Here is a 14,600-nt window from a genome sequence, read left to right as displayed (position 1 = left end):
AGATTTTTAATATAAATCCATGGGTTCATGAGATGTTGCTGCGAGATGTGCACTCCCAATGCTAATGGAGTAGATAAAGTATCTTGAAAACAGTGATTCCCAGCTTAGAGAGGTGAAATCGATTACATTTGTCCCGCCATAAATCACCATCACCCAGGCATCCACCTGTTCTCTCACATCTTCTCCCTGGCAGCATCTAAAACCAACGGCAGACAGCAATGTGTGTATGTAATGTATAGAGACCACTGACAAATCTAGACTGGGCTTGTGGGATACTAGACTCAGCGAGAGATCCATCTATGTGCTTTCAAAAACTGTCCAGATGTAGTCATCCCAGCACACCGGATGTGACACACGTGCCATGACACTTTCTTTCCTCTGTATAGGCAGTCATTTGGACGCAGCCTTTGACATTCATGTAAATAACTGAGAACAAAAAAGGCACAGCTGTGGCAGCTGTCAGTCAATGTGTGTTTATGTGTATGTGTGTTAGAGAAAGAGAGAGGCTAATTGGCCCAATGAGATGTTTTTTTAGTGATGAGTGTCACACTGTCATGCCAGGAGACTCATCGCCTGACTCCACCTCTCATGAGTTTGTATGTGTCCTGTGACTCTAGTGCTTTACAGAATTTATGTATAGTTAGAGAGAGATATGTTTAACTTACTATAAATACCTTTGAAATTACATATCAACTGATGAAGTTTTTAGAGGGAAAGCAAAATATTCTCAGGGGAACTCAAAAGAACACGATGTTTCTCAGGGAACGCAAAACTCATGAAATATTTTCTCTCCCTCTCATAAATCTCACCTTTAGTGGCTCACATCTGGTTATAACACAGTGTGCGTTTCAAAGTTATCTGAGGTTATTTCATAAAATCACGTTTGTAGTCACATGGACTATTTTAGCGATGTGTTTACTAACTGTATGTTGTGTTGCTGTCTTTGGGGGGGGGGTCACAAAGCTCTAGGACTTCATCAGGACTTAATTTGTGTAACAAGGATGAATAAAAATTCTTACGGTTCTGGGATGACTCTGGGGTTTCATAACAGAATTTTCATTCTTCTCAATTTGTTTAAGAGGATCATCAATCTAAATTCTAATTATTCAATATTGAATAAAACAGAATATTAAGCAAACTGTCTACTAGTACTACAGTGTCTGGTAGTTGACATGTAGCGGCAACATTAGTTATAGTGATATACATGCTGCCTTACAAAATAAATAGGTTATCCTATAGGCGGTTTCATCTTAACAACATAAACAAACATTACTGCCACTAGACCCCTTTGTGAGACCAACTTTACTTCCGGTGCAAATTCACAAAGAAAAGAGGGCCTGTAGATTATTTCTGATAACAATCAAAAGAGACTGAGAAGAACCGTTACTTGGCTACACTTGTCTCTCCAATATTTTGAATTTAGACCAAGCTGAAACGCTAGATAACAATGTACCATAGAGTTTGTTTAAATGCGACCAAATTAAAGGACCCATTCAACAAATTTTTAGTTGAATAAAATAAATACACAACAAAATACAACAAATCATTTATTTAATACTATTATTATACAGTAAAAAATAATTAACATAAATCAAATTAAATATAAATAGTCATAATATTAGACACTAGCCAAACACAAACTGAAAGTTAACTGGGGGTCATGCGCACATGCATCCGATAAAACAGTGTAGAATTAGAAGTAATATGTCAATATATATGTATTGCAGTAAATTACAGCAAAATAAAAAATTAAGTAGAAATAGACCAAATAACAAAAAAGAGTAAAATACAGTAGAACATAGTTCATGTGTAGCTATACAGTATTGTTTTGTGGACTGTAAAATACAGTACATGTACAGCGAATTGAAATACAGTAATTGTTCCCTGTAATATATTGACAAAATAAGGGGAAATAGTTCACAATGTGCAGGTGTTCCTGCCCCACAAGTTTATTTACAAATTGTACTTTTCTGTCATTAACGTTTGTGGCATTGTGAACACCAGCATGTTTACCATTGTAACTTCTGCAACAAATCTGAAGTAATGTCCATTCACATTATAACTGCAACTTTCTGGAGTGAGGTTATGTTTATTTTAAGCCTGCGCGCTGCAGTGTTACCAGTCATAAAAGTGAATGTAGATGAGCTGCTGCTGATGCTTTCATTTTTATTCCTTTTCCCCAAAATATGATAGCAAAGATGCTCTCTCTGAAAGCTGAAGGTGCGCTCGTGTCCGGGATGTAAAGCATATCTTGTTTAGACTCATAAGCGTTAAATATCCTGCCGTAAAAAGACATAAAAAACGCATTGCGATCACCAACAGTCAAACGCTGTCTGCCAGAAACAGTCTGTGCAATATGATCAGCTGGAAAAAAGAAGTTCTGAAAGTGATCCCAACGATATCATTCCCTGTATCTTAAACATTATAGTTATGGTGCGAACCTCAACATTCTCTTGAATTAAGAAAGATTTTTTAAATGTTTTTTTTGATAGTAATCGTCATTGTCATAATGTGAACTAACCCTGAACAATGGGAGTTTCACTGTGTTCAACATTTTTCTATATAATAGGGTGCAAATGTACCAGCAAAACCTACATGCACAGAATTTGTGGACGTCTGTCTCAGATGCATTGCAAGAACTCTGCTCACCTGAGCCAAGCAAATGTTGCATCATTAACAGCGCTTTGCTTCTGCAAGCAGATTGTTTTCAGACTAATATTGAATTGTACCACATGAACTGTACTCTAAACCTCCTTTTCACAGGTCTTTGTTTGCAAAAGACCAACTAAATCAAACTCTGTCCACAACAAAAGTTGTAGTTTGAGAGCAACCTCACGTTTCATCATCATCTCTTTTTATGCATTACTGTGAGATCACAACAAATAGCTTTAATCAGCCGTCTATTGTTGACAATTTTCAGCTCTCACGTGCAAAATTTGGAGGATATGCCAGTATTAGTAGACCGCTTTATACCTCAAATTGGCATGGGAGAAGAAAACAATAACGCTGTGCGGTGGATCTATTTTTGCAACGCTCTGAAACAGCAGGAGGGACTTTGAAAGTGCTGCTAAACATAGAACACCGTTGCGCAGCCCATCATTTCTGCATCTGTGTGGCCGCGGTTCAGGGAATAGTATAAAGCAGAGTAACGCGCGGGGACCGGGGGGCAGGCCAGCCTGCGGGGTCAAACACTGGCCATACTGAGAGAAGACGTGTATGAGATCTGACCGCAGATCGGCTATTAAACAGCCTCGCAGTCAAGATTGGGCTCTGAGGGTGAAAACAAACATAAACTGATTCAATCTGCTCCATATGCTCATGTCTAACAGTTTACAGGATGATTTATAAACAAAAGGTGAGTCGATATGCAACATGAAATAAGCCTGATTAGGTTTCATAAAGGTGATGTGGGCAGAATAGATGATTCTGTTCAGAAACATGTTTAATAATGTTGGTTGGAAATCTCTTTACATCCTGATAGCATTGAATAAGTAAAGTGGTCCAATGATTTTTTATAATTATATATCGTCTGTGAACGGAGTGGGGCCAACAAAACGTTCGACCAATCGTAGCATTCGGTCTGAAATCAATGATTGATCATGTGTACGTTTTCAGTCAACGTATTTTGCATCCCACTGCGCACCCTGTTTTCGCAGAACCCATACGTCATCAGCGCGGTCACACACACGTTGAGCAGACACAGCGGGAGAATGGCAGGTAAACAACTGGAACCTAACTTTCCCTTTGTTAAATTTGTGCAAGTTTGTAAGTGGCACTTGCAAAGGACGAACAAAAATAAAACCATATTAAAAATTGCCACGACTCAAAACATCAAATCAGCAAAGAGGTGAAAGCAGAATTCCATTCGCAAATGCAATCCAGTCCATGTCGTGTCGGTCCACGGATGCTTTTCGAGGTTGTGTTCCGAAGGTTAGCTCCAGACGCGTGCAATTCTTAGCATTTCATAATTATTTGTGGTTTTAATATTTTGGAGCAACTACCCCACCCTAAACCTAACCACTTCTTCGCTTATAAAACACAACACGGGAATAAAAGTAGTCACGGGTATTTATTGCACAAACCGACCAAAAGCAGTGTAAAAGTATTACAAAAAACTTCTATAGCAGACTTTTTTGCACCGAAGCCGTACAATAACGATTAAACGTAGATGCCGTGTTTGAGAGTGCACGCAGTCGGCTCTCATTCGAAAGATAAACCGGAACATTAGCTACATGCGTCCGATCGCGGGAGCCAATACGGTTTCACTTTCAACATTATGAAGCGATCATTCACTGGAGACGGGAGAACCAATGGCAGTGAAGCTGACGTGACTCTCATTGTGTAATTTAGACCACTCGGTTCTACAGTGCGGTTCTTCAATCTCCACCCACAGAATAGAAAGTGTGTTTTGGATTGTGCGTATACAAGCCGTATCATCCCTTAGTAAAACTACAGCCAGATTCATCCATATACCCAATTAAGAGAAGAAACGCTACAATAAAGGGCGCGCGGACATGGCTGGAGGCTACACTGTAACACAGACACGTGCTCTCTCATTCTGACAAACATCATTAGACAGGAATATCTTGTCTTCTTTAATTGCCGCTGCTGTGATGACCCTGTATGTGGACTTTGAAGAGTATCTCACTGACAATTGATATGGTTAGGAATTATTGTGGCTCATAGCGTAAATGTCACAGTGTAGAGAGATTTCATAGATACCTACCAAATGATACAATGTATTGAGCATGTTGGTTAACAAATTGACAATTACTGACATAAGAGGGCTGCAAAATACTTCAATAGCTGTATTTCACTATAGTTTTTTTGTCACTATACTTCAATTTACAGGTGGATAGTTGTGAATCATTTTTAATCTTAAACAGATTTCTGTTTGTTTTTACTGTAGTGAATTACTGCACTATATTATGAAGCAAATATCATACTTTTTACTCATAAATACTTCTTTTTTACCATGCATACTTGAAAGTATTCGATTTTTAATGTCAATAATACATTTTTAAGGTAAAAAAAACATAAACATGTATCTATGAAATGTAGCGGCGTAAAAAGTATGATATAAGCTTTATAATCAAGAGAAGTAAACATTTTCCAGTCTTATAAAGTTAAGATACCTTAAAATGTACTTGAGGAGGGTGAAAAAATACTTTACTTATTTACGCCACCTGTTTACTCAATTACATTTCTCCCCACAAAAAAGTATTTACTTAGATAAACAGGTATCTAAACAAACCTGATATTTATCATATTGCAAGACTTGGACAATAAGTCTCTTGATATTTATATAGTTTCTTTGAAAACTGTTCAAATGGCAAAAAAAAAATATATATTTATGTGTATGTATTGAACCCATGACCCTGCGTCAGAAATCGTCATAAAAACTTGGATAAATATTATTTGCCAGGTAACTAAGCTGCCAGGTACGAAGCATTATGAGTAGAAGACATATTTCTGTATATTATATTGCATTTCTGTCATTAGACCCTCCAGAAAATTACACATTGGAGCTTTGAGAATAAAACAGGCCATATTAAAATATTTCTGTTTTATCAGACTCATACTTGCAGGTTAAAAATCTGGATTTATAAGATTAAATCACTTCCCGCAGCACACAGTGTTGTGAGGTGTATTGTCCTACTTAGAAGTCATGTTTTTATTTATCTGCAAGGAGAGCTCTTCTCCACCACGTATGATATGACCTCAGGCTGTGAGCTGAGATTATTCCCATCCTCATGTATCTAGAGAATTCTTCCTCCATCTCTCCTCTCATGACCTCATCCCCTTGATCCACTCTATTCAGCTGTATAGTCCAACGGACGCCAAATATAGTGCAAAACTGGTATTACAAATAAATGAATAAAATACCAAGATTTTCTGATATACTTTGAGATGACTGTAAGCGTTTCTAGGTATGTCATTCACAGTTGCATGCTGCTATTCTATTCTATTTCTTTTTGTGGGGACATAAAAAACGGTCTTCTAAAGGCAGGAAAACACATCAATGTTTTGGGTGGTTGTTCAGATAACAGGGATCAGTTTGAAAGCGCATTAGTCAATTACAGCCGTTCTGTTGACACCTATTTTAATACAGCCGGGGCAGCTGCAGCCACTGTCAAACACATGCAATTTCTCTCTCCTCTATGAAGACAAATGGCTTGATCGCTCGCCCAGTCAGTGCATGACACCATTGTTCACCATTACAGCCAGACAGCCGTGCAACCAGTGAAACGAGTGAGAGTGAAGGAAATGAAGCTGGCTAAATGGAGCTCAGTCAAATGAACTGAAGCCCAGAGCAAACAAATATGTTTATCCCCAGCCATTTTCGAGCGGCTCATTAAATCAGTGTCGGAGAGGACAGGAACATCACAGCGTGATGTTATAATATGAACCAAAAGAGCCCATCCCAAATGTCTACTACTGTAGATATATATATATACTATATTGTTTTCTCCCATTTCAATGTCTGTAAGCAGAAAATTCTCAGCATGATCACTTATATGACTGGTTGACAGCTCAGATAAACAGGCCAAAGCATCACAACCTGCAATGTTTTCTTCCTCATTGGCAAATTACTGGAAAGTTCACCCAAAACTAAATTTTCTTTGGATATTTACTCACCCTTACAGTATGTGTATGACTTTCTTTCTTCAGCAGAACACAAAAAAAGATATTCAAAAATTGTTGGTAACCAAACCACATTGTATACGATTGTATGAACACAATGAACAAATATAAAATATTTTCTGGTGTATTGAGTCATGCACATGTTTTTTGGGTCAACTTTTTCCCACATTATTCAACACATACTTCAGTTAATTAGGATTTGCCACAAAAACAGACCCGACAATTTTAAGTCAATATTAAATTAAACCTTGTTGCTATATGCTTTCATTTAAGCCCCAAAGTTAAGGATTGCAGCTGTAACATGTAAGAGGAGAACTGGACCTTCCAGCTACAGTATTTCTGGCTTAGCTTGTAGGGTTTGTAAATTCTGTTGATATAACTTTCAGGATTTATTATAATGATCAAACTACAATCTTACAGTACAAATCTTAAATTCTCTTTGTTTGTTACGTCACGTCGGTTCTTATATAATTTTTCTCTTATTTTAAAGGCAATTTCCATGTAAGCTGAAAAGGCATATCTGGTTGAAGCTGTAAACCTGTTTTCATACGATGCAACATAGTAAAAATGTGTCTTTATTATGAAAAACTTTTTTTTTTGCAAGTTTGCAAGTAACTTACCGTAGATTTAATTTACAATGTTGTTTTAAACATAAACCTATTTCTTACGTTTTCTTTCATGGAAGGAGATTAAATATCTAAGGTCACTTTTCTTGTTATGTTCTTTTTTTGTAATTTAAGAAGTTTAAATTATTTTACTAAAAAACAAGACGAAAATGCTAAGGAAGAATGTCATTTTTTGCAGCGTTGTTGTGCTATTGCCGGTCTCTTCCTGCACATTTTGAATTTCAAGTAAAGTAAAAGTTAAGGTAAAGTTTAACTCAAATTGAAAACTACTAATAGGAACGTAAATAAATCTACAGTAAATTACTGGCAAACCTGCTGCAACACTACAGCAGAGTTATACAGTGTGCACACTTCCCTTTACAACAGATCTACAAAAAATCCGCTGGCAAAATGGAAATAGATTCACTTTTTGCACCTCTGCAGAGCATTATGCTTTAGAGTGCCAGAATGCTGAAGAAAGTCAGAATTTGCCGTGTGAAAGATATCTGCTATAGCACATGAGGCTGGCAGTGTGTGTCTTTCCCATGGGTGGGTGAAAGTGAGAGTGAGTTTGAGTGATCGGTCTCACTAAAAACTGCTCATACTGCTTCTGTCAGTGTGTGCCAGACTGTCATGCTGACGTTCATGTTTCAGGCATTCCACCACAAAAAAATAACCCAAACAAATTGTGAATATTTTGTATTTTATGTAAATGCTGAAATGTTTTTATTTTTAAGTGACCTTTCCCTTTAAGACCTGGGCAGTAGTTTTGTCATGACCAAATCAATGTAATTCATGAACCTTTCCGGTTATTGCTCTACGGCTTACATTCCCTCACATATGCTTTTCAAATGGAGCAGTACTTGATCTGCTTTCGTCTATAATTCTTTCATATCAGCATCTTATTCATTTACAGTCTATATATAGAGACACTATGACAGCAGAGAGATGAAAGAGAAAATCAATGTATCATGAAAGAGCAGGAAGTTGACTTGGTACTTTCTGGACACTGGGAAAAAAGCTGACTAAAGTAAACCAATAGAGTTGGGTATTGAAAACTGATTCCATATTTCTAAGAATCATGAATTCAATAAGACACATGCATTTCAGTTCTTATTGATTCTTATTTGTGCATTTCCAGACAGCCTTTTATTCTTGTCGTCATTGAAAACCTACAGTAACCTGCAATCTGACATGAGCTCATGTCATGTAAACGTCAGTCCCATCTGGCCACTGAAAGAGCAGTTTACAGAATTACATTTTGCAGTCAGAATACTAAGGTTTTACCACATATACCCCAGTTATACTATATGGTTACTGTACCAATACGACAGAGCACCTGTGGATTCACCGTAAAGATATAAAAGAGCGCACTGTGTTTGTTATAACACAAGCTGACACAATATTGTGTATTGTGTCTGATTAATGCACACTTTTCTTTACATGATTTGGGTATCTTTGTAAAGATGATAAAAGAAAATGATAAGTGGGCGATTCTTTCGAAATCTTGGATTCCAAGACAACAAACATCATTTAAAAAATATTTCTTCAAAACAAGAAACCCTTTGATACCTAAGCAAGTTTTTATTTATCATCTATAGAAAATTATAAGTTAATTATCTAAATTATTTTTTACATTTAAAAAAATAATAATGCACAAAAAAACTTCATATTAAATGACGGAAATAATGAATTTTTTTATAGACGGAATCAAGAAAATGTTCAAAAAACATGGTAAAGCTTCATGTTACAAGAATAAAACAACGATATAAAATGTGAATGTTTTCCTCATTAAAGCGCTGCTTGTAGTTATATTATTTTGGAAAACAGTCAATAAATAGCATAACGTAAATGACCATTTTTACAGAATTGACAAAATTCAAACAGCACCCACCCTTATACCAACTGACCAAAAGACCCTAGAACACATTTACAACACCTCAGCAAACAGCCAGAACACACTAGGAACCACCTAGCAAAACATCTCTCAGAGGACCCTGGATACCACATGGCAATGTGCGAAAATAACTGAGAACACATTCTAAAACACACAGCAACCCAACCCAACACTATAGCATCATGGCTGTGAGAGTTGCAAGCACAGTTAACATTTTCTTCATTAAAAAAGTTAAAATCTAGTTTTCTATAGATTTAGGACCACTTATCTTCCTGCCTTTATGAAAACCGAAATGATCTCCCCACGCGCATCCTCTATAAATAAGCAAATTTAATCTGTGCCTCTACTTTTAGAGAAGAATTGCATAAGCAAGCATATGTTCCTCCTAAACACCCATTCCGCAAGAAGAATATCAGGCCTGGAGAAACATGAGCGTGTGAATATGGCTCTCTTTAATAATTCTCTTCTCTCTGCTTCATTCCTCATTAGCGCTGCAAACTATAGAAACCATTCATCGCTGTCATACAGCTGGCACAGAAAAGAAGACGCTGTAAATCTATTTCAGCTCACGCTTAATGTTTTTTTTATTCTTTCATACAACCAACAGAGAGACATAAATGGAGGGTGAGTAATTACTCCATCCGTGGATGTATTTCTAAATATCAAACTTCAGTGGGGGTTCAAACACACGGGCTCATCTGTTAAGTTCAGTGGCTTAAAGTAGCAATAACAGCTGCGTATGATCAATGCCAAACCAGCAGGTGTGACTCACCAGGAAAGATAAATTCGAAGTGCCTCCGAAAATAGCAGCCTACTGCACCCAAATACACGCACAAACAGAAAGTCATGTCTCTCAGTCATGAACGCTTTTGCCTATTGTGCCTTTTATTCCTACTACATCCTATTTATACAGCAGCACATTTGTTTGTCTAGTGTAAATTTGGCCTGATTGTATGACTAACATTACACATACTAGAAAGGAGGTGTGCTCTTTTCTAGCTGTGTGTACACGAAAGACAAACTAGAAATACAATTGGATATTTTCTGAAGGAAAAGATAGTTGCGGTTGTCATGAAAAAAACGTATCGCACCTGCATTAAGGCCCGTTAACTATAAAATGAATTTACGATAATTATCACGCGTCCACACCGTTGGATGATAACATTGTCAATTTGAAGTTTGTACATTGCTTTTATGTTCATATTCACCAAATTATGGCCCTTCTAATATTTTGTTTTGCGTTAAAGGGTAATGTGTGTAGTTTGTTGGAGGATCTATGTACAGAAATGCAATATAATATACATAACTATGTCTTCAAAGGTGTATAAAGGCCGTTCTACAGTAGCCCTTAAAGAAACAAACTACTCTCCAGAGTGCCTTTTGTGAATATGTGATCTCCGTCGGCAAAAAAAGCGAAAACATGACGACATCTTAGTCCTGTGTCAGCCACCATAGTGCTTCAAAAGGGAGGGCTGAATTGAACCGTTGGTTGCAATTCGCAAACCTGACCACTAGATGCCACTCAATTTCATACCCTTGACCTTGAAAAAATACTTAAATATGGGTAAGATAAAAAAGCACTTTTCGAACGAAAACCTTTGGAACCTTAGGCGTCATACAAATTGGATTTAATTTCAGAATGATGATCAAAAGTATCTGCATGTTTCTGGATCTGTACATGCTGTACTCTTTTAGAAGATGGGTAACAGTGCCCCGACTGTATAACACTGAAAACACAGATTGACAGAAATTTCAAACAATGGAGGGAGGTTGTCTTATAATGACAAAAATAGTAAACATGCACAAGCTGTTTAAAATTTAATTCATTTTGTTTGACTAATGTTTTATCATTCATCGACTAGAAATATTGTTGGTGTCATAATTGAAGTGTTGGCTACACAACTCCTTAATTTAAGGCAATCTTTAAAATTGTATCCATATCATCTTTGTACTGAACTGGTGTTATGGTCGATTGTTAGAGTGTTGATAAGAGGATACCAGGCATCAATAGGTGGCTGGTACTGTTTCTGTTGCTATGTGGTTGCTAGGGTGTTCTGGATATCTCTAGAGATGGTTGCTTACTGTCCCGAGTCAGCAAGACCTGAAGGCCTGAAAAAACCTTTAAACTCTGGGTGTTACAATATACTGGTATTGAAAACAACTGTGTTATTAAAAACAATTATTTTTGCATTATTGATACAGTGTTAATTTAACACGTATGATGATATCATAAACAATCATAACGCTTTAAGAGCTTGGTTACAAACTATCTCTCTTACCCCTTCATTGGCCCAAAAAAGGAGAAAACATAAATAAACAATACCATCATCAAATTCATCTATAATTTTGACCAAATTCTGCCATTATCGCGATCATATTGCCATCATGGATATTTTGCCACGATAACCGCCGAGTGAAAATCTGATAATGTGACAGCTCTATTCGAAACCTATACTTCGAAAAATATAAGCAGTGCAAATATTGAGGAGTGCATTATTAAATACCACCTATAATAAAATAATAGCATCCACAATCTAACACTCAGCCACAAAGCCTACTGTAAATGCATACTGTATACAAGACTAAGCGTTCTTTGCTTATGATATTTTTGCATTCGGAAATCTCGGCTTGTATTCTGCAAATGTAGCTGCATTTGAAGTAAACCGGATCAGTAACATGTGGGATGCAAATTCGCCATCAGACAGCTGAGATCATAAGAGCGGATAACCGCATTTTTGCATACACCTGGCCCCTCCGGTTCAAAGCAGCTGTATCACATCGCAAAAACCTGATTGCACTGCATTTTCGAGCTCTATTTATATCCGGCATCGCTGTGAGGGAACGCCATCGTTAAACCTGTGCTGTGCCGGCTGGATTCAAGCTACTATGACAGAGGGTCACAATTCAGTCGCGTGATCGAATAAAGATGCAGTAGTGACCATCAGGAGGCTGCTGAGCACACAGAGCGTTCTCAATTATTCAGTGCAATCTATTACATCACATTCATTATGGAGGAGCCAGGCCTTAAAAAAATCTATTCTCTTAATAATGGCAATCCTCCGTGCATCGGGTTAACAGCATTAAAGACACTGAGCGAAATCATTCAGTGTGCCAGAAGGTCAAACCTATGAAACAATTTCTGCTTTCTTCTTATTCAAAACATCTGCAGGGAGAAAGTCACAAATCAAGAGAGGAAATGTAAATATGAGCTGGCACACTGCAGTGATTATGTGATCTCTGGACCCTTGTGTTCTCCAGAGACTGGATTATTTATGCTCTGTAGCAAACCAGAGATAAGGAACGGTTCACCCCAAAATTGTCATTTTCTGCCATTGGTTGCTTCTGTTTATTTCATCATCTGTAAGTCGCTTTGAATAAAAGTGTATAAAATAAATGACTTAATGTAAATTATTACTAATTTGCATGATGCAGCAGGTTTGATGTTAGTGATGTCATTGATTTCTGCCATGTCTCATAACTACAGCTGCAGCACTTCCTCACACAATGCCACCATATGTAACATGAACTTGGAACAAAGTTAGGGTACAGTATAGCTAATACTGTAGTCATGAAGACTTTTATGGCAATTTTCAAGTTTAAAGTTTGGTGATCACTGACGTCATTATACACATTATGATTTACCGCGTAGTGATATGCTATGAACACACTCTTCTCATAGTGTGCAGTACAATTACATACAAAATTAATGTGTGAATAAAATAAGGGAGGAATCTGAAAATTCTGACTTTTATACCACCATTCACGTTGACATTATGCATATGGCAGATACTTTTATGGCATAAACACTTATCCAGAGCATTTATTTACATTTACATTTAGTCATTTAGCAGATGAAGCGAAACAATGTTGGGTAAACAATGGAAGCAATTGGGTCAACATTAGGACAACAAAAAGCATTAGTGCAATAAAAACATGTCTTGCAAAGCCTACTACAGTGTACAGAGCTAAGTTGAGTTTATCGAAGTTTAAACAAGCATGCTTTTTTATATATTGTAGAAAAGATATAGAAATGAGAAATGATATCTATATTGCATTCAAGCTTTATTATACTTTTTGAACAGTATACGTGTGTTCCCTAAAAAGACCTCTAGTATTCATGTACTTATATAGATAAATGAAATGAGGGTCAGTACATGGCAACGACTAAAGGTCAAAGAATGTCTTTGTCAATGTCAGATATTAATTAACATGTCACTCATACTTGAACTGCCCCCTGGATGGAGCAAGCGATCAAAGACTTGTGTTTGGTGAAGAATTAGATTGATGGAAACGACATGGACTCACCTCCATAGTTGTGACGTTACACCTGTGTGTTCCTGCAAACCAGCCGTCTGAAGAGCACTGATCAATGTCCACATCCTGCAGACTGACATCCGCACGAACAACACCCCTATATGATGAACACAGAGAGACATCATTCAGCAAGAAAACAAGATAAATACTAAAATACTAGAAAGCTAGTACAGTAAAAATGTTAGTGCTTAAGTACATGTAAACACTACAAAGATGTACAGATGGTCGAAGAGAGGAAAGTTTACAAAGTCTTTTGGTAACACACAACTTAACAAACTGAACAGCGGCTTTAAGCAAACAGAACATTACTCAGTGACAAAGTCATTGATTGAATTGAGTTGTGTCTTGTAAAGTTGATGTGTGTGATGTCTTTATTACTAGAGTCATTACACAACAACGACGGTACAAATTAAAACTGGTTGTCTTTCTAAACACTTGCCAAGCTTTTAACAGATTTGTAAGGCTTGTCATTGTGCGATTTTTTGGGGGGGGACTAATAAAGGCGGTTTCAACGCCAAGAACAAGCCAAACGCTTTTCTGGCCCAACTTAACTTTCAGTAGACTTAAGCAAAGAATCAATAACAACATAGTCCCTGTAGAGTAGATTATTTCTGATAAAAAACAAACAAACAGAAAACAAGCGAATTACATTTGCTGGGAAGTTAAGACTATGTGTAGCAAATATTATTTTAGGTAACCGGTAGAAGAACCGTTACTTGGCTAAACTTAAATGTGACCGGGTTATAATTCCAGACCACGGATCAATATTAATAACTGGATTGTGCCTAGATCGCTTAACCACATGTGTGTTTAAATTAATAGTTAGTTCTGATGTTTTTCCAATATTTATGTTAGTTTGGGTAGATTAGCGATTTATAGAAATCAATGCATAGAAGCACACAGTATTGCACACTGTTGTAAAGGACATGTGTAAATGTTTAGAAGTAAAGCTACATGACTTAAAGCGGCCCTGCGACAGTGTTTCATGCATTCTGACTTCTTTACAATGTTAAACGTGATGTCTTCTCATGCTTAACATGGTCAACTTGAGTTGGGCGTATTACGTAGTATTTTTGTGCTCAATACACTACCCCAGCGATCGTACTGGTTTCTGATTTTTTTTTCCAACATATAAAACT

At 37.0% G+C, this 14,600-nt stretch overlaps 1 protein-coding gene across 2 annotated transcripts in view; it reads right to left on the bottom strand.

The window, feature by feature from the left end:
- Positions 1-14,600, bottom strand: part of gpr158a (G protein-coupled receptor 158a) — a 71,089-nt gene that overhangs the window by 46,135 nt on the left and 10,354 nt on the right. For both annotated transcript variants that reach the window (XM_056739040.1, XM_056739041.1), the window contains exon 2: positions 13,453-13,558. In XM_056739040.1, coding sequence (XP_056595018.1) covers positions 13,453-13,558 — 106 coding nt within the window. The remainder of the gene's footprint in view (positions 1-13,452; positions 13,559-14,600) is intronic.

This window comes from Triplophysa dalaica, chromosome 23, assembly GCF_015846415.1.
Source record: "Triplophysa dalaica isolate WHDGS20190420 chromosome 23, ASM1584641v1, whole genome shotgun sequence".
Taxonomy (NCBI): domain Eukaryota; kingdom Metazoa; phylum Chordata; class Actinopteri; order Cypriniformes; family Nemacheilidae; genus Triplophysa; species Triplophysa dalaica.
This window is presented reverse-complemented; position numbering and strand designations above follow the sequence as displayed.